The sequence below is a fragment of the Rhodamnia argentea genome, chromosome 6, assembly GCF_020921035.1.
Source record: "Rhodamnia argentea isolate NSW1041297 chromosome 6, ASM2092103v1, whole genome shotgun sequence".
NCBI lineage: Eukaryota > Viridiplantae > Streptophyta > Magnoliopsida > Myrtales > Myrtaceae > Rhodamnia > Rhodamnia argentea.
Window position 1 is genome coordinate 25,265,240 of NC_063155.1, and position 27,974 is coordinate 25,293,213.

A 27,974-nucleotide genomic window follows, 5' to 3' on the forward strand; every position below is an offset into this window, starting at 1 on the left:
CCACGTACATCCGGTGTCCGATTTATTTTCTTGTTCTGTCTATTTTATCGTTCGATCGCTTATTCCACGCAACAAGCACATCGCCGATCGACATCACTTGATTCAAGATTTGCAAGTACCATTTGCTAATTTTTCTTATTGAATCTTAAGCAATGCGCTACTTCTCATCATTTTTGCAAACTTTTCCATGTCTAACATCAGTATAATTTGATAACTAAGGAAGAGCGGGCTATATGAAGACTGCATACTTTTTTTCCATCGCAATTACTAGGGGTGAGCATGGTCCGGTTCCCCTGGGAACTGGAGACCGAACCGGCGGTCCCCATTCTCAATTTCCGGAATCGGGAACCGGACCGGTGCTTGTGCGGGTCAATAGAATCAATAAAAGCAAAATAAAAGGTAAAGAACTATGTATTTGGCTCAGTTTGAAAGGACCGGTAAAAGGTAAAACTGTTTTCGGGCAGAGATGGAAAGCATTGTCTTTTTCATTTTCTGCCACTACATGCACGAATAGCATTGAAGATGGACAGAGGGAACAGAAGAAATTAATGACAACACCTCTAAACGTGGACGTGGAAGTTGTGAATCAGAGCTTGCATATTCATGTCCCTTCAATATTTCTGTGCTATGAAAGGAACAAGGGTCTCGATAGCGGTCCCCGGATCTATACGAAATGTCTTTCTGACCCGTCACAGTTCTGCGGTAAGGGAACAAAGGTTAGGGCTTTGGACGGGTGTGAGCATAGCAGTGACAACGAGGGAAGATCAAGGACTTGGAGAAAGGAAGAAGTGTGAAATTGCTTAATTCTGACTCAGAATTAAGTGTTGTATTTAAAGAGAAAATTGAAAAATTGTCGATTTGGGCGGGTGGTCCATCGGTTCGGTTATATCCCTTAGAACCGGAAACCAGACCATTCAAATATCGGTTCTACCTTGAGGAATCGGGGACCGGACCGGTGACCTTCGAACCTGGACTACACCCGTCGGTCTGGTTCGGTCCGGTTCGGTCCGATTGGTCCATCTTGCTCACCCCTTGCAATTACTATAAGTTATTAGTCCCTATTGCCAATATGCATCAAGTGATCTACTTACTAAAGTTTTGTTCCCTTTTTTTTTTTTTTTTTTGGTTTCGACAAGCATATACGATCGAAGTTTGATAGCATGTTGGAACTTAACTAACTGGCCTCCTCAAAGGATGAACTCATTGGCCAAGTTTAATTCAGATTCGAATCACAACATTTTCTACTCAAAGTAACGTTTTGCAGACACCGCGGAGAATTAGCTGAGACGGGGCTCGGGTAGCCCGTCGTGATGATCAAACAGCAGGGTCTCCGGCGATCAAAGAGAGAGTGGAAAAAGGCTCACCTCCACATGAATGTCCCAAGATCATGTTGTCGGCGATACAAGAGCGACCCTTGGGCCAGCATGAATTTCCGGGGCCACTGATTCGATCGACCCGTGTGGCCATGATGAACCGGAAGCACATCTGACAATTGAATGAAGGGACCCGCGATGGGTCCAAATCGAAGAAATCACCAAGCACCCGGGTCCGACCCCACATTTTTTTCCTCCTCTTATGATCCGAGGTTCGTCGACCCGTGCGCCAATAATTCCAGGATCTTTCAATGCCAATTTTGTCCGCGGGAAGATCATCGGGACACGCTCACCAGTTGCGGTCTTAACCCGCTACCGAGTCATTTAGGCCACGCGCATGGTAAATTGAGCTAGGTTTGCCTCCGAGGCAAACAGGCGAAAACTGTCCTAAAAATCCTCTAACTCATTATACTTTTATCAATTCGGTTATGAACCTTTTAATTTTGCAATTTGAATTCTATAAATTTTTACATATTGCCAATTGAGTCCATCCGGTCAATTTTGGCAAGAAATCTCTAACGTGGACACAGGCCAAAATTAGTCCAATAGACTCAATTAATAAAACATGGAAAAATTTATGACTCAATTAACAAAATTAAAAGGTTTTAAGACAGCGTTAGCAAACATGCAATAAGTTTTAAGGCTTTTTGGAGAATTTTCCTGAGCAAATAGATAATCATGAAAACTTGTGCGTTTGGAAAATCAGACTACATGCGATTTGCTTGACTCTTAAGTTGCTTATTGATTTTATACTTTGTCGTTGGTGAACGACTATGTTTATAGCTAGGGCGACTTCGTGTGATATGGAAACAAATTACACACTATGATCGAACCATCACACTATTGAATTTTGTTATCTAGGCAAACTCGAATGTCGGGTTCCCTATGTCGAGAGTTACGGCACGGTATACCCATCATCTAGGTGTGGGACGCGAAAAAGAGTGGTGATCAATGCCGATGCCGATGCCGATGCCGATGCCGATGCCGATGCCGATTCCTATACTTAGCATTGATCAATTGCATGGGAACGAATGACACGAAGGTCGCCAGGCTTTCACGAGCTCCCTCACTGTTCTTTACGAGGAGGTTCCGTCCTTTTCGTCCCGAATAATGCACGGTGTGAAAGAGAAGTATCACCAAAAAGCCTATTGCGACGCAAACTTTGGCCGTTGCATGCAAACAAAAGCATTAGCGGCTAAGCGCGTTGACGCATCTGCATTAACAGCGACGCGCCAGCCAATAAGACGAGGCCACGTAGGCCGAAACTTGCCCATCCATGGAAGTGGGAGGTGGGAGTTGTCGTCTTCACCCCGAAAGAGAGAGAGAGAGAGAGAGAGAGAGAGAGAGGAATGAACAGAGGAGTCGGAGGTTTGAAATCCTACAAACTGGGCTTCAGATCAGCAGCGTATGTTCTACTTCTGTGTAGCTTTTCTAAGTGTGCGAGATGCAAATAATTCTTAAACTTTAGCCTAATATATAACGCGATCCCTGAACGTTTAATTTATTCGATGTGGTCTCTCAATTTTAACTCAAAGTAATTTGTTCATTATGGTCCCCGAACTTTTGATTTGGCCATCCCTAAACATTTTATATATGTTCAATTTAGTCATCGGACTATATGAATATGTTCAATATTGTCCCGATTTTGAATTAGTGGATGGACAAGATTGAACATTTTCATATAGCTTGGGGACTGCATTGAACATGTACCAAAAGTTCGAGAATCACATTGAACAAATCAAAAGTTCAAGGACTATATTACAAATTAGGCTAAGGTTCGAGGACCAAATCATGCATTGAGCTAAAGTTTACGGACCATTTGTATCACTCTCCCGAACCAATTCGACTCGTTTGAGATGGGGTCAGGATCCTTTCCAATTGCTGTGAGCGGATTTGTGGGAGAAGTTAAAATAAGTTAAGACAATCCAAATAAGGCAAACTTCACGATCAAGGCTGAAGAAACACACGCCATCCGAATAAAAGTTCATACTAGGAAAGCAAATATAGAATGAACGAAACAACCAAGATATGCAATAGCAAAATAATCCTGGCACATTGCCGATATCCACAGAAATTAGGAAATATTCTTTGTCGAAGATTATGAATAATCTCTATAGCTACAGAAGATATATCCCAACAGAGATTTCCCACTTATAAATAAATAACAAGGGCTCAAATAACCCGACAAAACCACCAACTCTCTCTCTCACCCAGTCCCCGATTTCGAGCTCCGACGCCATGTCTCCCCTCCCCCTCCTCCTCCTCCTCTTGCTTTCGTTTTTCAGCGCGAGCCAAGCTCGCTCAGGCCCAATGCAGGTTGCTTCCGCCGCCCCAGCCGCCGATGCCAGTCCGTTCACTCCCAAGGCGTACCTCGTCCGCTACTGGAACCGGCACGTGGCCAACGACCTCCCCAAACCGCCCTTCCTCCTGTCCAAGGCCTCGCCCCTGACCGCTGCGGACGCGGTGGCGTTCGCCAAGCTCGCCGCCCGAGGCGCTATCTCCGCCCACCTCCCGTCCTTCTGCACCGCCGCACGGCTGCTTTGCTTCCCGGAGCTGCCATCAGCCACCCGGGAGAGGCACGACCGGGACTCTGATTTCGCCACCTACTCCAACAAGAACTTCACCACCTACGGCGCCAGCCGGGCCGGCGGGCACGACTCGTTCAAGGGCTACGCCGTCGACCAGAACCTACCCGTCAGCTCGTTCCACCAGTACAGCCGCGGCTCGATAACTCACCGCGATGAGTTCTCTGTCTACGCAGCTGAAGGAAACGTGGCAGACCAGAGCTTCAACAGCTATGGAGCCGGCTCCACCGGTGGCCACGGCGGGTTCGTTGAGTACAACAAAGACGTCAACATAGCCAATCTCAAATTCAACAACTATGGCTCCAGCGGGGAAGGACGATCGCATTCCTTCACCGGTTACACCGAGGCGACCAATGCGGGGGACGAGACGTTTGCCACGTACGGCAAGGGCGGAAACAGAGCTCCAAACGAGTTCACGGCCTACGCAACTGAGTCCAACCACGTGGGATCTGGGTTTAGCGGCTACAGCCAAGGCGGTGATGGCGCGAACAACAGCTTCACGAGTTACGGCGTCGGTGGGAACAACCCCCAGAACAGCTTCAAGAGCTACGACAATGGCGGCAACGGTGCGGTCGAGAGCTTCAAGACGTACCGGGAGAGAGCCAACTCGGGGGACGACTCATTCACTTCGTACGCCAAGGGCTCGAACCCGGCGGAGGTCAACTTCGCCAACTACGGCAAGTCTTTCAACGAGGGGACCGATAAGTTCACTGGGTATGGCGGAGGAGCTCCAGCGCAGGCCGTAGGGTTCAAGGTCTACGGCGTCAACAACACCTTCAAGGCCTATGGTAAGAATGCGGTTGCCACCTTCTCTAGCTACACGAACAGAACAACATCGGCAATCGCGGCCGTGGATGGGAAGAACGTAAACACCTGGGTGGAGCCAGGTAAATTCTTCCGGGAGTCGATGCTGAAGACGGGGACGGTGATGCCAATGCCCGACATTCGGGACAAAATGCCTAGAAGATCATTTTTGCCGCGGAGCATCGCGTCCAAGTTACCCTTCTCGACCGCAAAGTTCGACGAGCTCAAGCAAATCTTCCACGCCGGAGAGAATTCTACCATGGAGAAGATCATGGCGGACGCGCTCGGAGAGTGCGAGAGAGTGCCGAGCCGCGGCGAGTCCAAGCAGTGTGTGTCCTCCATTGAGGATATGATCGATTTCGCCACGTCGATCCTAGGACGCGACGTGGCAGTTCGGTCCACGGAAAGCATTGAAGGTTCGAACCGCGAGATCCTAATCGGACAAGTCAAAGGGATCAACGGCGGCAGAGTAACCAAGTCCGTGTCATGCCACCAGAGCCTGTTTCCTTATTTGCTCTATTACTGCCATTCGGTTCCCAAGGTCCGGGTCTATGAAGCGGATATACTGGATCCGAAGCTCAAGACCAAGATCAACCACGGCGTCGCCATCTGCCATCTCGACACGTCAGCTTGGAGCGCGAACCATGGCGCTTTCCTTGCGCTAGGGTCAAGTCCGGGACAGATCGAGGTCTGTCATTGGATTTTCGAGAACGACATGAACTGGGCAATAGCCGACTAGCATCGAAGCCGCAAGCCCAAGCAGTTAGGAATCAAGCCGTTTGGGGTTCGACCCAATGGCAAAGGCAAAGGCAAAATTTTGCCGCCACCTCGAACCCGAGTTAGATTATCATAGATTACAGATCATAGTGATGACTTCTCTTTAGACTTTCATATTGCAGATATATCTTATGGTTTAATGGTAAACTGTGGCAACAACATTTACTGCTTTGTATTATTTGACGAGGTGCATGATGCAATTTGGTTCCAAGTTTTAGGTGAGAAGTGATGTGACAAAAGCACGAAGTCTTGTCCCTATTCCCCGAGTCTTTTAAAGTCCCGAAAGCGAGACAAACTGTAATTACATGCGACTCCGAAGGGGGTCATGCCTCATGGCGCGAGAGTTTTGAATAGTTTCACGTCGCGCAACTCCTCGATGCGAGAGTTCAGAGAACGAAATTGAAGGCCAACTAAATTATGGACAACTCCAACACATGAGAGAGTCTTTGAGTTTGGACAGTCGAACTTGGGTCCCCAAATCAGCCAAATTCGTGATTACTATACAAAAAGTCCTAACAAATTTTCAAATATTTACGTATATTTATACATTAACATATGCGAGACCGTGGCGAGGCCACGGAGAGAAGCTATAACCGTTGTTTTGACGTTAAATAGGAATTCTATCCACAAATAGAATGTAAGAGCTTTAAGAGGAATACTATACTGACCCATCTCTCCAAGCTCGAGCACGCGCACATTCGACACGAGACTAAGGCCGAGACTTGAAAGCTCTATCCAGAAGTTCGATCCCATTATGGAAATGAGACGAGACTAGGTTTGCTTTCGTTTTGAACCGAAATGCGAATCAAGGAAACGTTCCGCGTCGGCCATAATGCCGTCCCATCGGATTGCTTGGAGTTGCTTTTCCCTGCTTGTGTACTAACTTAAGTCCGTGTCCCAACTCGCACCACACCACTATTCCATGGCACCGCGTGAGGTACGCAGTCATTACACCGACGTTGACTAATGTTCCTAGTCTCCAAAATTTGGTGGAGGGTCTGTCAATTCCCTTTGTTCTAACATTTCTTCTCGGATTGATTTGCTTACTACTCAAAACCAACCCTAACGCATTACATACGAGGAAAACTCCTCCTCGAGAAGTCCAAAGAAGACGCGCCCAATTAATTTCTATAAGAGCGACGTCGAGACCATCACACGTTCATGGCTATTTAATAGCGGAGATCGCAATCGAGAAATAGCTCGAACAAGGAAGCGTGTTTGCAAGCCGCGAGGGCGTAGCTTATAATTGCCTATCAAGAGTTGAACTGTTCAGTGCGTATGTACCACATGGATGTCACCCACATTAAACCTATAAATGAACAAATTCGAGTCTTCAAGTCGATAGGATGAGCTGTCGGTAAAAGCTAATTAGGGTTCGTCCGCGATTGACACTTCCCAATTTGATCGCCGGCGATTAGTGCAGAAGGTTCGCTCCAATTTTGTTGCTACAGGGAAGAGTAGGTGCGAATGTGCTATGATTCGACGTGCCCCCACATAAAAGCTGGAACCTACATTTAAGTTTGACTAACGTAGTACGATGAGTAGCTAAGCACATTTATTCATCGCCTGTGGACTCCGCCCTCTCCAGGTAGTACATGTTGAAAATGCTGGGATGTCTATGGGACACGTATTCCCACGTGGCTTAGGCTCTATTTTATTTCGCGAAAATATATGACTTGAAAAATAATATTTTCCGAAAATAACTGTTTTTATTACTTATAAAAATAAATAATCTAAAATTATGTGCAAACTTAAGTTGCTATAGATAATAAAAATAAATTTTATTTATTGATTATTTCAAGCAGTGCAAATGGTTTTTTATTTTTTACGAAATAAACAGAGCCTTAATTCCTTTGGTTTTTCATGGCTCGACCCGTACTCGCCCCTACTTGAAAGTATTCGGCGGCATATCTCTTGCAAATCGAACCCGCTTCATGCATTCCGACAGTTAATGTGATTTTCTCTCCAACAACATCAAAGTTTCATAGCAATGTTGGACTCGATTGAGTTGCAATCTAGTTCTCAAAAGTATCATCGCAACAAACCGAAAAAAAAAAAAAAGTTGGTGTAGTGAAATTTTCGAATTTCTTCCGTTTGATTGCTCAACAAGTGCCCTCGGAAAAACAATTGATTCCGTCCCCAAAATCCGTTGGGTGAGTATAGAGTGGAGGAGTGGATATATTAAAGACACGCCCCCATTCGTTGCCATTAAATTTGGTGGATGAAGTAGGTCTCGTCCAGTCCAGTAAAAAACGTTGCAATTAGAAAACAAAAAATAGGATTTCCTCCTTCAAGGTATTCAACTTCTCTTACACGGTCGATCGACCAAAACCGACCGACCAACCGGTAATAGTATGTACGTTCACCTCGTAAATGACGCACGTTGCACGCACGAGCAAGAGCCCTATCGTGTGCTATGAACTCTGGATGGATGGTCCATAAAAAGTGTGTATCGAATTTGTCGAACATCTAAGCGAGAGAGATCATATATAAGCTAACCACTCGATGATGCTTGATGTGCACAGGGAGAAAGTTGAGGACTACTTCGTTGTTTCGATCCGATATCACCGCATGGTCCCCGAGTGCACCGATGGAAAAAAAAGCATTGACACATTGTGTGTGGCAGAATGCATTGAGCTCCAATATCAAGAAAAATGAAAATAATAATAAGGAATCGTGAAGACAAGTGTCTCTAGAACGTTGGACAAGAAATGAGTCAATTCCCGAAGTACTGATTCTACGGAAAAAGGAAAACAATAGCGGTTGACACAAATGATTTCTAAATTTTGATCCAATATGTAATGTGGTCCATGAACATCAAATTTGTTCGGTATGATCCATGAACTTTAACCCAACGTGCAATGTGATACTCGAACTTTTAATTTGTTTAGTGTGATCTCTAAACTTTTGATACGTGTCCAATTTAATCCATAAACCGTATGAATATGCTCAATGCTACCATTCGATTAATTCAAATTTAAGGATAACATTGAACATTTTCATAGAGTGCAGAGACTAAACTATACATGTGTTAAAAGTTCATGAATCACATTTAACAAATTAAAAATCTAAGGATCACATTGTACATTAAGTTAAAGTTCATGGACCACATTGAACAAATTTATAATTCATAGACTACGTTATATATTGAGCTAAAGTTTAGGGACCGTTTATGTGATTACCCCTTTTAAATATATAGAACTGTTGGCGCCGAAGATCACATAACTTTCACTAGGGGGGACGATATACGGTTGTAGTTACGTAATCAGATTCGTTCTAGTCCATGCTAGCGGGATCCAATCCGGAAATACAAAAAGCAAGCTAGCGGCCTCAAGACAGAAAAGAGGGAAAATCCAAATGTAAAAACAAACCAAGAAGAGAAGAATGGACGGGCAAAGGTGAATTGGGCTCGACCTCGACCTACCAGATCCAAACGTCACAGTACTCCTTGGACTGCTCATTTTCCCAACACCCAAACCATCCGTTGGAGCCCAAACCTTGCTTTTGAATTTTACTGACACCCAGTTCTACCGGGTCGGGTCATTCGCCAGGTTTCCATGGCCACGCGATCGCGATCCTTATCGAACCGAAAAGAACCACCCACTAAGGGTGCCTTTTTGCCCTTTTGAAAATGATAATTTTTTCGGACTTTCACATGTTCGGTCCTTCAGAGGTGGATAATCAACGAAAGTTATTTTATAGTCGAGAAAACCAAACGCAGTTAAAAATGAGAAAAAACGATTTCTGTATCTTAAAATGAAGAAATAACTTGTGCCGGTGAGATCTACGTATCGAAAAGCTTTTCCAATCTCACTATCAAGTAAACCACCGAATAACTGAAAACCAAACATCTTTTCTTGGAAATAATAATCGAGGAAAACATCATCCTACATTAAAAATAGCTCTGCGAAACAAACACATCGAAATGAAAATCGTTCTCGAATAAATTACGTCGATGAAAGACACTTACTAAGGTGATTTAAACTACATTGCCATCGCGAAAATGCTCCAATTATTTGCACTTTGCATCCCGAGCAAAAGCTAAGCAAAGTGAGGGAGCGGCACGCTCATTACGTTCCCACGATTCAAAAACCGAAGTTAAAGAAAGAAACCAACGGCTCGGATTTGTTTGCCAAGCATATGACCGTTGCCCCAACGTTCCAAAACACCATCCTCGAATCAAATTTAAAAATTCAACGCTCTGTTTTGGCCTCTTCTCTTCTCTACTGTTAGCGACTTCCATCTGTTCATCCCTCAACCCTCCTCCTTGAACCCCCTCTCTCATCTGCAATTTCCCCGATAGGAATCCCTCTCTTGCTGTTGTCATCGACCTCGATTTGTGACTGAAAAGGCCGGAAATTTTGGATCTTTTCCCGTTTCCTTGCTCTTCTGGGCAATTCTTGAACCCTTCAAAACCTCCAATGTCGACGCTGGCACCTGGGATTCTTATGAAGCTCCTCAATGGAATGAACACGGGGGTCAAGCCCACGAGCGAGCACAGGAGCTCGCTCTTGCAAGTCACAGACATCGTGCCTGCCGATCTCGACGAGAAGAACCTCTGGCCCAAGCACGGGTTCTACATCAAGATCTCCGATTCCTCGCACTCCATCTACGCCAGTCTCCCCTCGGAGCAAGACGATTTCGTCCTCAGCAACAAAATGCAGCTTGGCCAGTTCGTTTACATTGATAGGTTGGAGCCGGGCTCCCCGGTTCCTCTGATCAAGGGCGCGAGGCCTCTCCCGGGACGGCACCCACTGGTTGGCACGCCAGAGCCAATCATGGGTCTTCGAGAAAAGGGCGAGAGGAATGACCTTACAAAATCAGTTTCGAGGGTTTCGTCTTGTAGAAGAGGCTCTTGGGGCAAAGGGCCTGGTGGTGGGGGAGATAGCCTTTCATCTCCGATGGCTTTGAAGCCGGTCCCATTGGATTTCGATCAGTGCACGCCGGTGAAAGAGAGAGCTAGTTCTTCGGCGAGGAATCTGTCGGTTTCGCCTCTGATCAGAGGGAGGTTGGTGAGGGATGTAGGTTCGGGCATGGGGATTCGGTCCTCAGTCGGCGGTGGGCTTTTGGCGAAGATGGTGGATACCAAAGGAGAGAGTCTTGCTTTGCTCAGAAAGAGCTGCATCACGCCGGCAGCAAAATTTCCCAGAAGCAGGAGTGCCTGCGACAGGGACGCAAGGGTCACAGTGACATCCTTCAACTCAGCTGTAGGTACATTTTTCCTCTTTCCTTAGGAATTTCGTGCTTGAAACATGTTTAGGCCATGTTAGATAGATCCATCCATGTCCAATTACGTTGTTCTGTTGCACACTCTTCTCAGCCTCAAGAGAAATGATATCCCTAGCTATTTTCTGTCGAAATGATGGGTTCCCCCTCTGATTGGTATAGGAAAAGAAAAGCGCGACCCCACCGCCCAGTATGAGGAAGGTGAGAGGAGTGTCTGCTTTGAACGCAGATGGAGATGGACATACACCCTCCATGCCAAAAGCCTCCTCGAAATCGCAAGCCCTATTTGCTAATCTATCAGGGGATAATAGTGGCACCAGTTTGCCTATGAACTTGCCTGGAAAGCTTAGTATCTTAGGCAAGGTGAATGGTTTCTACAATACTTGAATCTTCTGTTTACTGAAATCAGACATTGCTTATCCAGTGTTCTGCTTTTTCCCTTCATGCCCGACAGGAGGCCGTTTCGCAGCGCGAGACAGCTCAGAAAATCGCTCTCCAAGCGCTAAGAGATGCTTCAGCAACCGAAACTGTAGTCCGGTCGCTAAAGTAAGCTACTTTCATTATCCTCTATCCTCAATAGTTAGCAGTTTCTTTAGCTCAATTGTGGAAATTTTGGCTTGAGACAAATAATCGTGTTCTTAGGTTTTAGCTTCTCATTGGTCACTAACAGCAGTTTATTTCTTCTGTCACCCGTAGGATGTTTTCCAACTTAAGCAGATCAGCAAGAGCAGATGCTCCTGCGGCCTGCTTTGATAAGTTCCTGGAGTTTCATCAGCAAATCCTGCAAGCGGTGTCCGACATGGTGTCCATTCAGGCGGCCACTGACATGGCTCAAAACAAGGACCTCCTGGACAAGGACAAAGAACCTGAACAGGATTGCCAAATCTTACACGAAATAGCAGACAATTCGATGGAGCTATCCCGGCACTCGGACCAAAGCTCGTCCAGAAGACGAAACCCGCTCTGCAAGTCCGTGGCAGCGATTCCTGATAGAGGCGGAAAGATTCTGAAATCCATTGCCAACCCGAAATTCCCTTTGGAAAGGAGAATCCCGTCGACTCCGCTCAGCAAGATAGCCCTCGAAAGCATCGGCGAGAATGACGAGAACAAGAAACCGGCTTCGTGTGGCTTGAGCAACACGATCAAATTGGGAAAACAGATCGAAGCGGAAGCTGGGAAATGGTTCATGGATTTCCTGGAGAAAGCGCTGGAGGCGGGATTGAAGAAATCAAAGGGAGCGGGAGATGGGGACGCCAAGAAAGTGCCGCAGTCGCTCATCGTCAAGGTCATAAACTGGATAGAGGTCGAGCAATGCGACAGCACAAAGCACCCGGTCCATCCTAAGGCAACACAGATTGCCCGGAAGCTGAGAATTAAGATGAAGAACCCTTGATCTTCAAGGGATTGTAATGTGTACCAAAAATCTACTGCTGTAAAACCAGATTCGAGGAGGATCTGATATGATATTTGATGCTTGTGTCACTAAAATAGCCGAAGAAATTTTTTCGTTGTTTGTGAAATGTTAGGCTGGTTTCGTTCATAATAAGAATGATGATCTTGTGCTGAGGAGAGCATCCAATTAGAAACGTTTGCACTATTTTTACAGCTTCTGTCCAGCGAGCAAGCGCCGAAAAACAAAAAAAGAAGAAGAAAATTCAAGGTCCAACATCGATCCGGTCCGGCCCGAATCGAGCATGCAAAATCCTTCTTCTTGGGTCGGCCCAGCTCCAGTCAAACTGCGCTAACACAGAGATCCAGATCCGACCCGTATATATCGAACTATCCCGAAAACCCCTCCTTCCATCTTTAATCCCCAAATCGCCCTCTCAAAACCTCCGGCACACGTTCAATTCACATCGCTCTGGAATCTCCACTGCACTGCTCCTTCGAATCGCCCACAAAACGAAAGTATGGATCTTCTGCAATCTTACGCAGAGGACAAGGACGACGATCTAGGCCCTCATTCGTCGCCGGAATCTTCCCCCCCTCGCCTCCTCCCCTCCAAATCCGCCGCCCCGAAGGTCGACGACACCACGCTCGCCCTCACCGTCGCTCAGGCCAACCAAACCCTAGCCCGCCCCATCGACCCGTCTCAGCACGCCGTCGCCTTCAACCCCACCTACGATCAGCTCTGGGCCCCTATCTACGGCCCCGCCCACCCCTACGCCAAGGATGGCATCGCCCAGGGCATGCGCAACCACAAGCTCGGCTTCGTCGAGGACGCCGCTATCGGCTCCTTCCTCTTCGACGAGCAGTACAACACGTTCCAGAAATATGGGTATGCGGCCGATCCCTCTGCTTCCGCGGGGAATGAATATGTCGGCGATCTCGACGTGCTCAAGCAGAACGACGGCATTTCGGTGTATAATATTCGCCAGCAGGAGCAGAAGCGGCGGCGGATTGAGCAGAAGAGGGAAGATGAGGAGCAAGGTGCGGAGGCCCCGAGCGAGGAGGCGGACCCTGCTGAGGCTGATAACCCGGCGACGGACGCGTGGTTGATGAAGAACAAGACGTCGCCGTGGGCGGGCAAGAAGGAAGGGCTGCAGGCAGAGCTGACGGAGGAGCAGAAGAAGTATGCTGAGGAGTACGCGAAGAAGAAGGGCGAGGAGAGGGGCGAGGGGGGCAGAGAGAAGGCGGAGGTGGTTCCGGATAAGAGCACTTTCCATGGTAAAGAGGAGAAGGATTATCAGGGCAGGTCGTGGATTGCGCCGCCCAAGGATGCCAAGGCGACAAATGATCATTGTTATATACCCAAGAGATTGGTGCACACTTGGAGTGGGCACACCAAGGGTGTGTCTGCAATTAGGTTCTTCCCCAAGCATGGGCACTTGATCCTCTCAGCTGGGATGGATACTAAAGTGAAGATCTGGGACGTGTTCAATTCAGGTAAGTGTATGAGGACCTATATGGGTCATTCTAAAGCTGTTAGGGACATATCGTTTTGTAATGACGGGACTAAGTTTTTGACTGCTGGTTATGATAAGAACATCAAATACTGGGATACAGAAACCGGGAAGGTTATCTCTACCTTTTCGACTGGGAAGATTCCTTATGTGGTTAAGTTGCATCCAGATGATGAAAAGCAGAATATTTTGTTGGCCGGAATGAGTGATAAAAAGATTGTTCAGTGGGATATGAATACGGGGCAAATTACGCAGGAATATGATCAGCATTTGGGTGCAGTGAATACGATTACCTTTGTCGATGATAACCGGAGGTTTGTGACATCAAGCGATGATAAGTCGCTTCGTGTTTGGGAATTTGGGATCCCTGTGGTTATTAAGTATATAAGTGAGCCTCATATGCATTCTATGCCCTCGATCTCATTGCACCCAAACACGAATTGGCTTGCAGCCCAGAGTTTGGACAATCAGATTCTTATTTATAGCACTAGGGAAAGATTTCAGCTGAATAAGAAGAAGAGGTTTGCTGGCCACATTGTGGCTGGCTACGCTTGTCAAGTTAACTTCTCACCAGATGGACGGTTTGTTATGTCTGGAGATGGAGAGGGTAGATGCTGGTTTTGGGACTGGAAGAGTTGCAAAGTCTTCAGAACTCTGAAATGTCATGAGGGGGTGTGTATTGGGTGTGAGTGGCATCCACTGGAACAGAGTAAAGTAGCAACCTGTGGCTGGGATGGCTTGATCAAGTATTGGTAAGTAGCTTTTCTTTCAATCATATGCTTTGCTCTGTTGTATATTGATCATAATGTAGCTCTTAGTATGGTTTTGGACATGAAAGTATAGAAATGTTGATTGTTCTTTTTCAATGTGATGGCAGTACGTCTTCTTTCTTTCCTTTACTTCATGTGTTAACAAGTAATTGACATCCATGTGAGCCTGTGAGGTTTGATAATCCCAACTAGACATGCCTACCTAGTTTGTTTTTATTTCGGAAAATGTTATTCGTATGAGAAATGCTAGGAGCTGTTTATCTGAGACAGTGTTTGGAGGTTGGTCGATTGCACATTTGCTGCAGACAAATTTCTTCTTTCTGATAAATCAAGCTTGCTCTCTTATTTTCCCCTTGGTAATGCCATTGAAATGCATGGGGTGAGGAAATTCATTTCCGTAGGTGCCGAAATCTTGGATGAAGGCATTCTAGAATTGATAGTGTATAAGGATAGGTATCGTGTCTGAATGCACATAATTGCTCGTGCAATTTAGAGAAGATGGTAGTTCTACCTCACAATGACCAACCTTACTTTGAATTTTCTTTGATGAAGACATCTAGTTATGTTCTGTGAATTGGGTGCCAATACCAACTCTTTGGGAAGCAGAATAGTAAATAATGCCACAAAATACACATTCTGCTTACCCATGGCTTCTTTCTATGATGCTTGTTTTTATTATGAGTCTGGTTTAGAGTAATTGTTAGGAAGCGTGTTATTTAAAATTCACAGAATCTTGCTTGCCTTCCTGAATCGTGCAGTTGATGTCATAGAAAGGAAGGAATTAGAAACAGATGCAGATTCTAGTTTTTCCAATATGTAACTTATGAATGGGCAGGGCACCAGAAAATCTTCAAAGTAGAACTACTAACTGCTCTCGTGAATTGAAGTTTCTAGAAATTAGGATGAATCAAACTATCAGTGGTTCCCTTACCAAAAAAAAAAAAAAAACTATCAGTGGTTCCAAGTTCCATACAACTGTAAGAACATATGGCATGATGAGTAAATTGGGTGGTATTCGGGTATATATCAAGATGGGTTGGTTGGATTTAGAACTAGCCAACTTCTTTAGCACATAGAATTTTGTCAGAAGGGACAATAATGGTGTTGTCTATCCTCTTGCATATTCCTATCTTTTGCGTTACTCTTTTGGTGTATGAAATGTGAATTGCAAACGCATTGAGGAACATCCGTCTATCCTGCAACCTTCTACGAAGGAAGCATGCTGAGTTTCTCTTTTTCTGGTTTGCAGGGACTGATCTTCTTGCACGATTCATGCAAAAGTGTTGATACTCCTTTGCTTCTCACATTGCGGACGCTGAACAGCCGGTGGAACAACAAGGCATACTTTCCGCGGCCAATCAGTTGGAACCTGCTGAGACTAGGGAATCCGCATGACAGTGTTGTACTCACAAGCTCCTTGTAACTAGAGGCGAAATCTTCAACCGCCTATTGTGCTTTAGTTTATTTTGCTAGCTGAACATTTACATTCAAATTTTCCCTGCTTATTGCGAGGTGCATCTCTGTTCATAAGGTTATAGCCTCGCTTGCTGGCTGCCTTGTTAAGAGCGATACTATGTTCATGCTTGTGGCTGATTTCCCAATTAGATACACAGAATGAGTCGGCATAGCCATTGTTTGTTTGTGCAAATCTAGGCCTCAGCTTATTAGACCACAACTCCGTTCGCAGCATTCTAAATGCTTTAGGAAACAAGTCTTATGTTGAATGATGCTCGGGAGAGGAGATATCAATGTACTTGTCATAAGAATCGTAGCATTCTAAATCACGGCCCTCGATGGTGAAAGACGCAACTGACCAATGTACGAAGTGGCATGCCGGAAATCAAAGTTCCGATCCAGTTAGCTCGGTTGTGGGATCGGTCGACCACGTATCGTTCTGTGGTAATGCATATTGAATGGATTTGACTAGATTGAAGTGTCTATTGACCAAACTGTCAATATCTTCTATTTTTCTCTTTGCCAGGTCAAGCGCGCTGAATTCTTTGCCTCATAGAGAATAGCGAGAAGGTATCTTAAATGAAACTAAAACTGCCATCATTGTCCTAAATATTGTATTACTAAATTTAGGTCAGATTTTAGCAGAATAATATGGTAATAGAAAAATCATAACAGAAAGAAAAAACAGGAAAGGCGCTTTCATAGAGGGTTTATTGCCTTTGCCCGACCAAAACAACACTCGCGCAGTACCTGTAGCTGCAGAGATGGAGATTGGATGTATGTGGATGAGGAGGGTTCGAACCTCCGCCATCGCCTCCTTCTCTCTCCTCTCCGTTCATCCTCCGATTCCTTCCCCCTCCTTCCTATCACTCCATCCATCACCGCCTCACCCACTTCCTCTATTCCTTCCCAACCGCCACTCTCTCTCCGTTGCCGCTTCCGCTTCTTCTCCGCCTCGCCCTCTCGTTTCCGCCGACGGTGGCTGTCCCGAGCTCGGTGAGTCGTCCGCTCCTCGTCCGCGCCTTAGTAAACTATTTGGCTGAATGGGGCTCGCGTGCGTTCTCCGTCGTTGCTGGCTGATCACCTCGATTTTTGTGCTGTAGGAGGCTGCGAAGAGAGCGGAACCGCCACCGGAGGACCGAAGGTGCTGCTTAAAGGAATGAGATACGCTGAGCTTGAGGTGTGTACCAGCTCTCTTCTGATTTAGTCCGTTGGTTTCTACCGAGAATGCCAGTGGACTTCGCATGTATGATGCTAGACTCGGGACTAGTTGGGACCCTGATTTTGCGATTCATTGCTTAATCTACCGTATCTAAGTTTCAACTGATTAATGGATGATGCTGTGTCGCTGGAATCTGTGTTATCGTTGCTTGTGTCGTGTTCGCAACAGTCTTGAACTTGTTCTTATGAATTTGTTTGGCAGAAATGGGTCCAGTCGCAAGGATACAGACCTGGTCAGGCTTTAATGCTCTGGAAGCGCATGTATGGTAACAATATTTGGGCACATTCTGCGGATGAGCTGCATGGTATCCTAGTCCTTTCTCTTCGGTGCAGCATTTTGATTTGGTCGTTCATTTGGGTCTTATTTACCCATGTGATGAGTGATGGCCATGGGCTTGTTTTACCGTGTTATGCATCCTCCTTGCTTTCTCAATCTCAGGCCTTGTAGAACTTAACTTAGTGTCAATCTGCATTTAGGTCTGAACAAAGATTTTAAGAAAATGCTGAGTGAACGTGCTGAGCTCAGGGCGTTGTCTTTGAAAGAGATCCGTGCAGCAGCTGATGGGACTAGAAAGGTAAATTGCCTTTCTGAATAATTCCCTTAAAAACGATGCGTTTGACCCATGTATATGTTGCTAAGGGTCATTCAGATTATTGCTTGGTGATCAGTGAACATTCTAACAGCACATATATGCAGCTTCCTATAGTTAATTTTCTGAAGAATTATCTCAGTAATTTGAAATGCACAGGGTGTTGCAGATTTTATTTTCTTTGGAAGATGGTCTCATTATCGAGACAGTTATCATACCCTGCGATAGAGGTCGTAATACTGTCTGCGTTTCGAGTCAAGTGGGATGTGCCATGAACTGTCAGTTCTGCTTCACTGGCAGGTGAAATTATTTTCCGAAATTATTTTCCTAATGGAAATACACATTTGACCTCGTTAAGTTATGTCTGCTTGATAATCTAAGTTTGCGTGATTAATGTGATCCATTTCTAGGATGGGTTTAACGAGGCATCTGACTGCAGCTGAGATTGTGGATCAAGCTGTATTTGCACGCCGCCTTTTTCATGATGAAGATGGTTCCATCACAAATGTTGTCTTTATGGTGAGTCTTGGATATTCTCTGTCAGGGTTTGTCAGTAATTTTGTGTATTTGATCCAGCCATAACACAAATTAAGCATCCTTTCTGGTGTCTAAGATCATGCGGTCACACATTTTCGAAAGGTTGTGTCTATGTCCCATAGTAGTTGCTGCATCTTGGTTGCCGAAGTATATATGTCTTAGCTTTTAAATAGCAGTAGCCTCTGTAATAGGATAGGACTTGCTCTTTTTGGGCTTATATTTGATATGCAGTCTCTCTTGGGACCTTGAGACTTAAATTATGCAAATTGTGTTGCTTGCATTACGACTCAAGCTGGAATACTAATGTTCTCCATGGTGCACATTATCTAATTTGAGTTTTGTAGCATGTATATTGAAACTCTAAGCTGAGAGTAAATTTCAGGGAATGGGAGAGCCGCTGCACAACATAGAAAATGTCATAAAAGCTGCAGATATTATGGTACATGAGCAAGGCCTTCATTTCAGCCCACGCAAGGTCACGGTTTCAACCAGTGGGCTTGTCCCACAGCTGCAACGTTTTTTACATGCATCTAACTGTGCCTTAGCTGTTAGTTTGAATGCGACAACTGATGAGGTCTCTTTCTTTCTTATTTAGAGTTCCTGCTTTCATTGCTCTATTTATTCTCTTCTCGACTCTTATGGTTGACTAATTGCTTTGTAAAAATATTGCAGGTTAGAAACTGGATTATGCCTATAAACAGGAAGTATAAGCTCAGCGTGCTTTTACAGACCCTTAGAGAAGAACTTCACCAGAAGAGTAACTACAAAGTTCTATTTGAATATGTCATGCTTGCTGGTGTAAATGACAGGTCAGAATCTAGATAAGAGACCTTATTTTCATTGGAGAAAGGGTGGAATTGTCTCTTTCTTTTTTATTTCGATTTTGTTGTTTGTCATGAAAAGAAAAATTCTGTGGATTTATCAAATGTGGTATAGAAATAGTGGCCCGAACCCCAAATCACACAGACTTTTGAGTAAGTTCGTGATTATAGTAGTGGGAATTGCAAGCAGAGCATAAACCAAGGAGATATATTTTTGAATTTTCCAACGTACTCTTATTAGATACCTGTTTCATATTAAGATCTATCACACACACACACACCTCTTCCATGCTCCAGCAATGCTGGTCCAACTATTTTAGTATCAAAGCCAGAGCAAAATGATTTGAAAGCAGAGCAAATGGAGGCAATTTTTCAGGACTTTTTCTGTATGCATTGGTGATCATAATGAGATTCATCTTATAAAAAGTTTTTCTTTCTTAAAAGCCATGAAAAAAAGCTTGTCTCTTGGTGATGTGCCTTTGTCTTGTCATTCAGATTCACTTGTTGAGAGTTCTTAACCAGCTACTATTATGTTTGAAGCTAAATTTTCTGTCATTTTACTTATTTGCAGCTTTGAGGATGCAAAGAGGCTTATTGATCTCGTTCAGGGCATCCCCTGCAAGATCAATCTCATTTCCTTCAATCCTCATTCTGGATCCAAATTTAAGCCAACACCCGAAGAGAAGATAATTGAGTTTCGCAATATATTGGCGGAAGGAGGATGCACTGTTTTCTTGCGACTCAGCAGAGGTGATGATCAGATGGCTGCCTGTGGTCAGCTTGGCAAGCCTGGTGCCAGACAGGCCCCTTTGCTCCGTGTTCCTCCTCAATTTGAAATGGCTTTAAATGCGGCCATACAATTTCCAGTTCATTCTAGATAGGAACAGTGCTATGTTGATCTCTGACTGGCAAGTCCAAATTCCTTGGACCGACTGAGATACCAAATCACATGGAGTCCAGTTACTTTTCTTTCTTTGCCCAGAGAGCTTAAGCTCTCTGGGAATCAGCGTAGTTCCGTGTTGCCTCTACTGGTCTCATACTTGGCAGGAAATCTGCTGATCTCAGTTCATCAGATACTGCTAAGGATACTGTAGTCAAACTGGGTGTTAATTCCATTTTATTGAGCGTTTGTAGGAACAATTAGTTGGATTCTTTAGAGTAGTGTTCTGAAGGGACCCGTTAGCCTTGCTCCTCTCTGTTACCTGTTGTATTTATGTGTAATTCGTTGACTTCTAATAGTCAGATGGGTAATTTCTCAATATTCGAGGCCAAATACAACCATCAGGGAGAGCCAAACTTGTTTACCCGCGTGGAAATTTGGCATGGTCATGGGGATGACCTGAGAGGAGGAAATTGGTGATAGAGGAGGCTTCATGTTAGGTCGAGCATCCTTTCATATTTATTAGGGAAGGTAGGCATGTCGCATGCTGGTGCTCTTTTGACCTGTATTTGAAAGCACTGGGGGAGCCGCAATCATCCCGAAAATGGACGGGATCTGACGTTGCCTTATTCGCCTTTGGCGATGGAAGGGAACGTCGAGTCCCGTGGCGCCACCAGTTGAAAGGTGAGAGTTGCCAGTTCATGAGGTATGCAAGGTTTGCCATGGCATGGAGGACAGTGCATCTGGTCATTCATAGATTATAATTCTCTGTGGTGGTAATTGCAGGAAGTGAGAATGAAGCTTTACTCTTGACATTTTCTTATAGCAATTAATGAGCCTCTCATATGACGAAGGTAAATCTTGCAATAGGATGTTCGCATCTTACCATTACGCTAACTTCCGATATTTTAAGTAAGGTCCGGTCTTCCTGGTTTCTTGGCTCCATCTCCGTTCGCCCGCCTGCCCGCCCGCGAGTTGTGCTTCAATTTCATGGACTTCTCCTGCTCCAATCTGAACTCATTGAACTTGAATTATGCTGTTAATTGTACCTCGATTGAGGATGATCGATTCGGTTGTCGAATCGTTTCTTTTACGCTAGAAAAAGATTTGGGTTCTTGACGAATTATTGTACTTTAAATTAGTTTAATGGATCACAGTCGATTTGCGTTCATGCTTTTCTTGCTGTCTGCTTATCGCCGCTTGGACATGTCATGTCGTATTCGCTCTCGCTCAAGTGAAGAAAAAAATTCTTTCATTTCAATTTCTTTTGATTAGCTACTTAATTTTTAAAAAAGAAAAAGTTAGTTAAAAAATTATGAGATAATGTACTTTGTGTGTGTACATATAAATGTGTGTGTGGGAGCCCGTAGGGAGAATAACCTCAGCTCACTGCACCTTCTTTCTTCTAGGGCTCACAGTAAACCTAAAGATCAACCATCGAAATCGAACCTCATCAATCACCTTCTCTGCAGGGAATCGAAGAGCTCCCACGTCTCCTCCCATGGCGGAACCTCCGTCTTCACCTCAAAACCTAAACCCCAATCCCCAACCCTCCGAATCCGATAACTCCGCCACTCAGCCCGCCTCCGCCACCCCTCCTCCGCCTCCGCCTCCGCCTCCGCCTCGGTCGACGCCGACGCCGACGCCGACTCCCGCTCCTCTCCCCTCCTTCGCGCCTCCAATCTCCGGCGCCACCATGTCCGCCCCTCCTGTTGCTCCTTCCTTCAGGCCGGCGGTGCCGCCGCAGTTCTCTCCCCTGCCTGGCGCACTTGGTTTCCACAACCCTGGCTTGCCGCCTCCAGGCATTAGCTCCGCGCCTGGAATGGTCACCGGCGGGGTCATTCCAGCGGTGCCTCCGCCTATGGGGACGTATCAAGTTCCGGTGCACGGTCAGCCTCCGAACCCGGCGTTGAGACACTACATGCCCATGCCTAATGGATACGCGGCCATGCCCGGCGCTCCTCAGCCTCCACCTGGTGGGTCCATCATCCCTCTCTCTCTCTCTCTCTGTCTATGTGTGTTGTTTAGAGCTATAAATGAGGCCGGGCGGTTGCTCAGTGCAGGTTTGCTTTTCACGCTGCATCTTTTGTGTTTTCATCTTTCCTTGTTAGTTTCCGGGAGATGATCGAGTTATGGATGTGTGATGAGATTTGAGATAGCTATAGGCGTTTCCTGAATGTATTGGCGAATGGAACCGGTGAGCTATTCTTACAGATAGTGTGGTCCATGAAGATTGTAGAAACATGAAAAAGAGAGGGTTGTTTTGATATTTGGCTACATTGGGTTCATTCCATAAATCTGCCGAAGTTGAAAGAAACCAGTTGACTTCGCAAATAGTTTTAGTATGTGCTCTTAAATTTGCTGAATGAATTGGGTCAGTTAGATAGCACTAGGGACGACTGGGAGAGATTTTAGACCATTCGGTGTTGTTGTCAGACAAGGGGTACCGATGACAGGGTTTTTTTCCTACAGTGTCCTCTCGATTGATTACATGGTGAGAAACGTTGGAAGGCTTCATATTGCTTAGAGACCATACCTTCTACAATCTACAACTCCCTTTTTGGTATGGACAATTTGCTTGGTCTTTTGCTTGCCTTTAGAATGAATTTTGTTTGGTCGATATATTTTTACGCTCAAATCCTCCTGACTTTACATATGGAAAGACAAAATTACTTGGATAAATTGCAAAGTTCTTTCATTAAAGCTGAAATGTCTCGTTATGCATCTTAATCTAGTAGGCTACTTTCTGGTAGTCATAAGCGTACTTCCCCTATCCTGGGTTTAGGAATTACCAGCCGCGGTCCATGTTAGCAACTCTGTGCTCGCTGGCCTTGTATCATGAGGTATTGCATCTCTTCCAATCAAACTTTCTCTATACTTCCCTCCGGTTCTCTGTTCTATGTTTACTGCGACTGGAGTGCTAACAATTAGATGATCAAGAAAGATGAAATGTTATGAGTAATTCAGGTATCTTAACTCCCTAGCATATCTACATGAGATTGTGAGTAAATTGGTCCCCATTGTTCAACTCGTCTGATAAGAAGACTCATTTATTAATTGATGACTATGTTTAAGTCTCATGTTATATCCTTTCAAACATCTGCAATCGGTGCTTGGAATTTGTTTGAGAAGGCGACAATATCGAATTGATACATAAGGTGAGCCTCCTTCTAATTCAGTGATTTATATAGTCGACATTGTTTGCTCGATGTTTCCTTCAGGTTATCTGTTCAGCTGGTGATAGTTTCCATGCCTATGCTGCCATCACTGTTTGCTTTTGATGTTTGGTAACATCATTTAATTGATCTCCATATCTCTCTTTCGAGGCACTTAGTACAGGTTTATAACTACTGTTGCCATATTATTAAGGTTTTTCTGATATATTTTGCAAAGATGGTTCTTTATGTTTTCAGGAATTCCTAGTTATTCTCCATATCCGGGTATGATTCGGCCTGCATTTACTCCACGGCCACCTGGGCCTATAGGTGTGCTCCCAGCTATTTCCCGTCCCCCTCTCCCTGTGGTTCCTGGAGTTCGCCCAATCATTCCTCCGATTGTTAGGCCAGCTCTTGTTCCCGTAACTCCTGCTGAAAAGCCCCAGACAACTGTTTATGTTGGCAAGATTGCATCTTCTGTTGAAAATGATTTTATGCTTTCACTTCTTCAAGTAAGTTGATAATTCATTTGGATACATTGACCAGCATTGAGATTATAATACTGTTGTTTTGTGTCTGCATTTCTAAAGAAATACAGATAGACTTCGAGTATGGAATCTAATTCACTTGCATTCTGTGAAGTTATGTGGACCAGTCAAGAGTTGGAAACGTGCTCAAGATCCTTCAAACGGAGCTCCTAAAGGCTTTGGCTTTTGTGAATTTGAATCTGCTGAAGGGGTTCTTCGTGCATTACGTCTTCTCAGTAAACTTAACATTGATGGGCAGGAGCTGGTGGTATGTCTTGAGCACTTGTTGATGCTATACTGCTTTTGGCCATCTTGCCATGTCTGTTTTTAGTGATTGTAATGTTGGTGACCTGAACATCGGAGGGGCTTTGCCATCCTCTAGTTGCTTGACAATGCCATTTGGAGTATCCCATCTAGTTTATTAAGTTGACTGATGTTTTTGCTAGTGCGAATGAAGAAGATTTGTGGTCACATGCGACAACCAATACTCAGTGACTGTAGGACATTATATTGTTGATTAACTTTTTCTACTTCAGCATGAGACTGAAATTGTTGTACTAGGCTGCTGGAGGAGAGTTTTCTTTTCGTTAGTTTTTGCGCCTTGTGTTTGAGGTGACTTTTGTTTGTTTATAGGTTTGTTTGCCCAACCAAAAGGAAAAGATATTTCAAACTTCATAAAATTATGGAAAAGTTCAGGTGATTTTAAATTACATTATTTAACTGCTTTTGAGGATTAAAGGTGCTCAATATTCAATATATAAGTCTGATTTCCAGCCCTAAAAGATAAAGAGAGGGGTAAAATATAAGACTGTTGATGGTTAGACTCGTCTAGAAATTTCATAGGTATTCAGAGTTTATGTTTGTTTTTCCTTTTTGGTGGCAAAGTAAAATTTTTGGAGAAACCAAGTAAATGCTTTTGATGAGCTCTCTCAAATTGATCTTGTAAATTTGTCCGTGAGGTTTTTGATTTAGGGGAAACTTTGTTTGGAAGTTCACTGCAGAGGTTTTGTTTCTTTTTAAATGATGTCTAACTTTGGTTGATAGTCAATGATTGGCTTGTTGGTTATTTCTGTTAAGATTTTGGAGCATGAGTGCTAGCACTGCTTTGTTTATTTTAGAAACTTCAGAGCAAATGCATTCTGTTGCCTACTTGAGCGATAATTTTACCAGCCTCCGACAGAAGTTAAATAGATGCTCTTTTTTTCCTCCCCAGCAGCCCATTTTAAATCATGTAACTGCAGTTTCTTATGGTTTCTGCATTTTTTATTGTTTGATTGGCAGTTAAATGTCAACCAAGCAACCCGAGAATATTTAGAGCGATATGTAGAAAAGAAAAGGGAAAATGCAAAGAAACAAAATGAAAGTGAAGCTGCTGCCATTGCCGAGAAAGAGGGCGATGGTGCATCTAGTGCTGAGAAGAATGAATCTCTGGAGCCCAGCGGAGATGACTCGAAGAATGGTCATTCTGATTCTGGTAAGAAAGAAAGCCATGATAATGCCCCTTTTGGAATAGTGACAGATGAAGACAGGGAAGCAGACAAAGAGGCTTCACAGAAGCTTACGAGCATGCTAGAAGAAAGGTTAAAGACCAAACCTCTTCCTCCGCCGCCGCCACAAGTGCCGGCAGACATTTTAGCAATTACTGGCTCAGAAGCACCTGCCAAGTCGGATTCTGATGCAGATCCTTCCAAAAATGGTCAGTTATATGATGATAGTGGCTGATGACTAAATAATGTGTGTGGAGTGGTTCGTGACATTTGCTTCTCCTCAGAGATCTGTCTCTTATTTGATAGTGCACCTCCAAATCTCAAAGAAAACATTAACATCTAACATCATTTACAGTCATCTTAAATTTTTGTTTTAAATTAATGTTTCATTTTGGCGGGTTAAATTTTAAATAATGGAACTTATACGCCAAACAGGCACATCAGCATTGGTAAAGAGGCCACACCCCATGTCAAGTTTGTAGATATTCCTAAGAGAAGTCTTTCACAAAGTTACACTTTTTCAGATGCAGAAGACAGAAATGATGAAGAGACAACCAGTGATAACAAGGACACTAGTGATCATGATAAGACTGACATTAACTCTCCTGACCGAAACAGAAGATATGACAGGAGAAGCAGGGAGCGCAACAGAGAACGAGATGTAAAACATGAAAAGGAAAGGGAAGTCGAGAGATATGAAAGAGAGGCAGAGCGAGAGCGGATTCGCAAGGAGAGAGATCAAAGAAGGAAGATTGAGGAGGCCGACCGTGAGTATGAGGAGCGTCTTAAGGATTGGGAATATCGAGAAAGAGAGAGAGAGAAACAGCGTCAATATGATAGGGAGAGAGATAAAGAAAGGGAGCGCAAGCGGAAGAAGGAGATTATTTATGATGAAGAAGACGAAGAGGAGGATTCCCGAAAAAGGTGGCATAGGAGTGTCTTGGAGGAGAAGAGGAAGAAGAGGCTACGAGAGAAGGAGGATGACTTGGCTGACAGAAGGAAGGAAGAGGAAGAAATCACTGAGGCCAAGAAGAGGGCTGAGGAGGAAAAGAAGCAGCAGCTGCAGCAACAGAGAGAAGCGCTGAAACTTTTGAATGGTGACATAGCAAGTAGACATGAGAAAAGTGTGCAAGCTGAAGAATCAACAGGTGAAATTGATCAACATGGCATTGGGGGCAATGCTGGTGATGAATATCCTGCAGGTATTCTTATTCTATCAAAATTAGTTGGTGTTCATGCTAGGTTCTTTTGTTTTCTTGACCTCATTTTGGCATTGTTATGATACTGCTCAACAGGTGATGAGATATCAAGAATTGGTGTAGGGGATAATTCAGTCATCACAATGGCTTCATCTGATGATGTGCAGCAGAACAATAATGCTCCTACGAAAAAATTGGGCTTTGGCCTTGTTGGTTCTGGAAAAAGAGCAGCTGTCCCTTCTGTTTTCTATGAGGAAGATGATGATGACAGAAACAAGGACAAAAAGATGAGGCCCTTGGTTCCAATTGATTACTCGACTGAGGAAATGCAGGCCATTCAAACTACTCCTGGGCAATCACAACCAAATTTAGCTGCTGCAGCCGAAGTCGCGAAGCAGCTTTCTACTGCCAATATGAAAGAAGAGAAGCCTGAATCTGAAAGGGAGAGAAGTAGACGATCTCATGATAGGTCAAGCCAACGGGAGAAAGACCGGAGCAGTCTGGATGGTAATCGAGTTAAAGATGAGAATAGAGATAAGATTCTTGAACGGGTAAGAGAGCGGGAACATGGACAAGAGAAATCAAAGACCACAGATAACAAGAAACTTTTAGATGCCAAGCAATTAATTGATATGATCCCTAGGACCAAGGAGGATTTGTTCTCGTATGAGATAAACTGGGCCTTGTATGACCAGGTAAGTCATTCTACTTCCCATCTAGCCAATGGCATTTGATGTAATGCTCTTAGATGCCTCCTGTAAAACGTATCACAAATTATCTTAACTAGAATGTTGATGACCTTGATATATGCTACATGCTTTTTCTTTCTCACTCATTGCCTTGTAATTCAGCACTGAATACTGTGGCACACATTCATTCAACATGACCAATTTGTACATTCCGTTGATTAAAGTCATTGTCCCATCTCCCTTATGAGTGCCTAATGCTGATATGAGCTCTTATTCGTTGATTACGGTATGTCATTTTCACAGCATGAGCTGCACGAGAGAATGAGGCCATGGATCTCAAAGAAAATCATGGAGTTCTTGGGAGAGGAGGAAACGTCCCTGGTTGACTACATCGTAACTAGTACTCGAGAGCATGTGAAGGCGACTGAAATGCTGGAGACACTCAAGTCCATATTGGACGAGGAAGCAGAAATGTTCGTGCTCAAGATGTGGAGGATGCTCATATTTGAGATCAAGAAGGTAGAGATGGGTCTCCACCCGAGGTCAAGATCCTGATTGAACTGTATATATGCTTGCTTCTCCCTTGGACTGTTTGGCTGTCATCACTAGTCCTTCGGTCATTGTGCCTCTGCTTTTCCCCGAAATCGTCTGTCTTATGAGGGGTGGCAAATACAGGTGCTGGCTAGGTTAACATTTCTATTTCTTTTTATTTGGACTGTTGATGATTATAACCCCCCTACAATGTAGAACCCCTTCTTGGCTGTTTGATCACTTTAGGGGTTGGAAGAGATTTCGTTTCTCTTTTTTTCTTAGTTGGATGTATGCTCACCATTTGATGAGGATTTTGCTACTTCAATAAAAACAAATGCGTGCAATTCGAGTTAACAAACTGCATGTTTCTAGTCTCTGTCTACATTTGGTTGCGACGCCTTGACCCGTGAATGCTTTAGGAAATGCTTGGTCGGACTGAGTGTG

At 44.5% G+C, this 27,974-nt stretch overlaps 5 protein-coding genes and 1 long non-coding RNA gene across 17 annotated transcripts; 5 read left to right on the plus strand and 1 right to left on the minus strand.

Moving 5' to 3' along the window:
• Positions 1-480: 480 nt before the first annotated feature.
• LOC125315360 lies at positions 481-24,399 on the minus strand. Its single transcript, XR_007198589.1, has 3 exons — positions 24,273-24,399; positions 11,099-11,102; positions 481-492 (listed from the first exon to the last, which is right to left on the minus strand). It is a non-coding gene; the product is annotated as an uncharacterized LOC125315360 (long non-coding RNA).
• On the plus strand, positions 3,544-5,686 carry LOC115725979 (polygalacturonase 1 beta-like protein 3). Its single transcript, XM_030655668.2, has one exon. The coding sequence runs from the start codon at positions 3,612-3,614 to the stop codon at positions 5,499-5,501; it is 1,890 nt and encodes a 629-aa protein (XP_030511528.1). The 5' UTR covers positions 3,544-3,611; the 3' UTR covers positions 5,502-5,686.
• Positions 9,720-12,329, plus strand: LOC115725986. The gene is made up of 4 exons (XM_030655680.2): positions 9,720-10,746; positions 10,928-11,128; positions 11,220-11,311; positions 11,462-12,329. The coding sequence occupies exons 1-4, from the start codon at positions 9,961-9,963 to the stop codon at positions 12,156-12,158; spliced, it is 1,776 nt and encodes a 591-aa protein (XP_030511540.1). The 5' UTR covers positions 9,720-9,960; the 3' UTR covers positions 12,159-12,329.
• Positions 12,564-16,003, plus strand: LOC115725993 (pre-mRNA-processing factor 17). 2 transcript variants are annotated; one of them, XM_030655689.2, is made up of 2 exons: positions 12,564-14,420; positions 15,688-16,003. In XM_030655689.2, exons 1-2 carry the CDS (start codon positions 12,676-12,678, stop codon positions 15,692-15,694), a joined length of 1,752 nt encoding a protein of 583 aa, XP_030511549.1. In that variant the 5' UTR covers positions 12,564-12,675; the 3' UTR covers positions 15,695-16,003. The 2 variants fall into 2 exon arrangements, with proteins under 2 accessions (XP_030511549.1, XP_030511559.1); XM_030655699.2 differs by lacking the exon at positions 15,688-16,003 and having other exon boundaries at positions 12,564-14,424.
• Positions 16,615-20,321, plus strand: LOC115726024 (dual-specificity RNA methyltransferase RlmN). The gene is made up of 9 exons (XM_030655733.2): positions 16,615-16,889; positions 16,997-17,073; positions 17,317-17,419; positions 17,592-17,689; positions 17,874-18,004; positions 18,115-18,223; positions 18,624-18,815; positions 18,914-19,050; positions 19,634-20,321. Exons 1-9 carry the CDS (start codon positions 16,658-16,660, stop codon positions 19,941-19,943), a joined length of 1,389 nt encoding a protein of 462 aa, XP_030511593.1. The 5' UTR covers positions 16,615-16,657; the 3' UTR covers positions 19,944-20,321.
• On the plus strand, positions 21,311-27,903 carry LOC115725938 (RNA-binding protein 25). 11 transcript variants are annotated; one of them, XM_048279925.1, is made up of 10 exons: positions 21,780-21,918; positions 22,415-22,505; positions 22,728-22,785; positions 23,164-23,229; positions 23,356-23,609; positions 23,740-23,892; positions 24,906-25,320; positions 25,636-26,313; positions 26,407-27,005; positions 27,303-27,903. In XM_048279925.1, exons 4-10 carry the CDS (start codon positions 23,223-23,225, stop codon positions 27,552-27,554), a joined length of 2,358 nt encoding a protein of 785 aa, XP_048135882.1. In that variant the 5' UTR covers positions 21,780-21,918; positions 22,415-22,505; positions 22,728-22,785; positions 23,164-23,222; the 3' UTR covers positions 27,555-27,903. The 11 variants fall into 11 exon arrangements, 10 of the variants coding, with proteins under 10 accessions (XP_030511479.2, XP_030511472.2, XP_048135882.1 ...); XM_048279923.1 differs by having other exon boundaries at positions 23,164-23,609; XM_030655646.2 differs by lacking the exon at positions 23,164-23,229.
• The last annotated feature ends 71 nt before the right edge of the window (positions 27,904-27,974 follow it).

Coding starts and splice junctions, on each gene's coding strand:
- LOC115726024 (XM_030655733.2), top strand. CDS start 16,658: ATGGAGATTGGATGTATGTGGATGAGGAGGGTTCGAACCTCCGCCATC. Junction 17,690..17,873: donor CAGCTGATGGGACTAGAAAG/GTAAATTGCCTT, acceptor AGGGTGTTGCAG/ATTTTATTTTCTTTGGAAGA. Junction 18,816..18,913: donor TGAATGCGACAACTGATGAG/GTCTCTTTCTTT, acceptor AAAATATTGCAG/GTTAGAAACTGGATTATGCC.
- LOC115725986 (XM_030655680.2), top strand. CDS start 9,961: ATGTCGACGCTGGCACCTGGGATTCTTATGAAGCTCCTCAATGGAATG. Junction 11,129..11,219: donor AGCTTAGTATCTTAGGCAAG/GTGAATGGTTTC, acceptor CATGCCCGACAG/GAGGCCGTTTCGCAGCGCGA. Junction 11,312..11,461: donor ACTGTAGTCCGGTCGCTAAA/GTAAGCTACTTT, acceptor TGTCACCCGTAG/GATGTTTTCCAACTTAAGCA.
- LOC115725979 (XM_030655668.2), top strand. CDS start 3,612: ATGTCTCCCCTCCCCCTCCTCCTCCTCCTCTTGCTTTCGTTTTTCAGC.
- LOC115725993 (XM_030655689.2), top strand. CDS start 12,676: ATGGATCTTCTGCAATCTTACGCAGAGGACAAGGACGACGATCTAGGC.
- LOC115725938 (XM_030655612.2), top strand. CDS start 21,444: ATGGCGGAACCTCCGTCTTCACCTCAAAACCTAAACCCCAATCCCCAA. Junction 25,321..25,635: donor TGCAGATCCTTCCAAAAATG/GTCAGTTATATG, acceptor ACACTTTTTCAG/ATGCAGAAGACAGAAATGAT. Junction 26,314..26,406: donor TGGTGATGAATATCCTGCAG/GTATTCTTATTC, acceptor ACTGCTCAACAG/GTGATGAGATATCAAGAATT.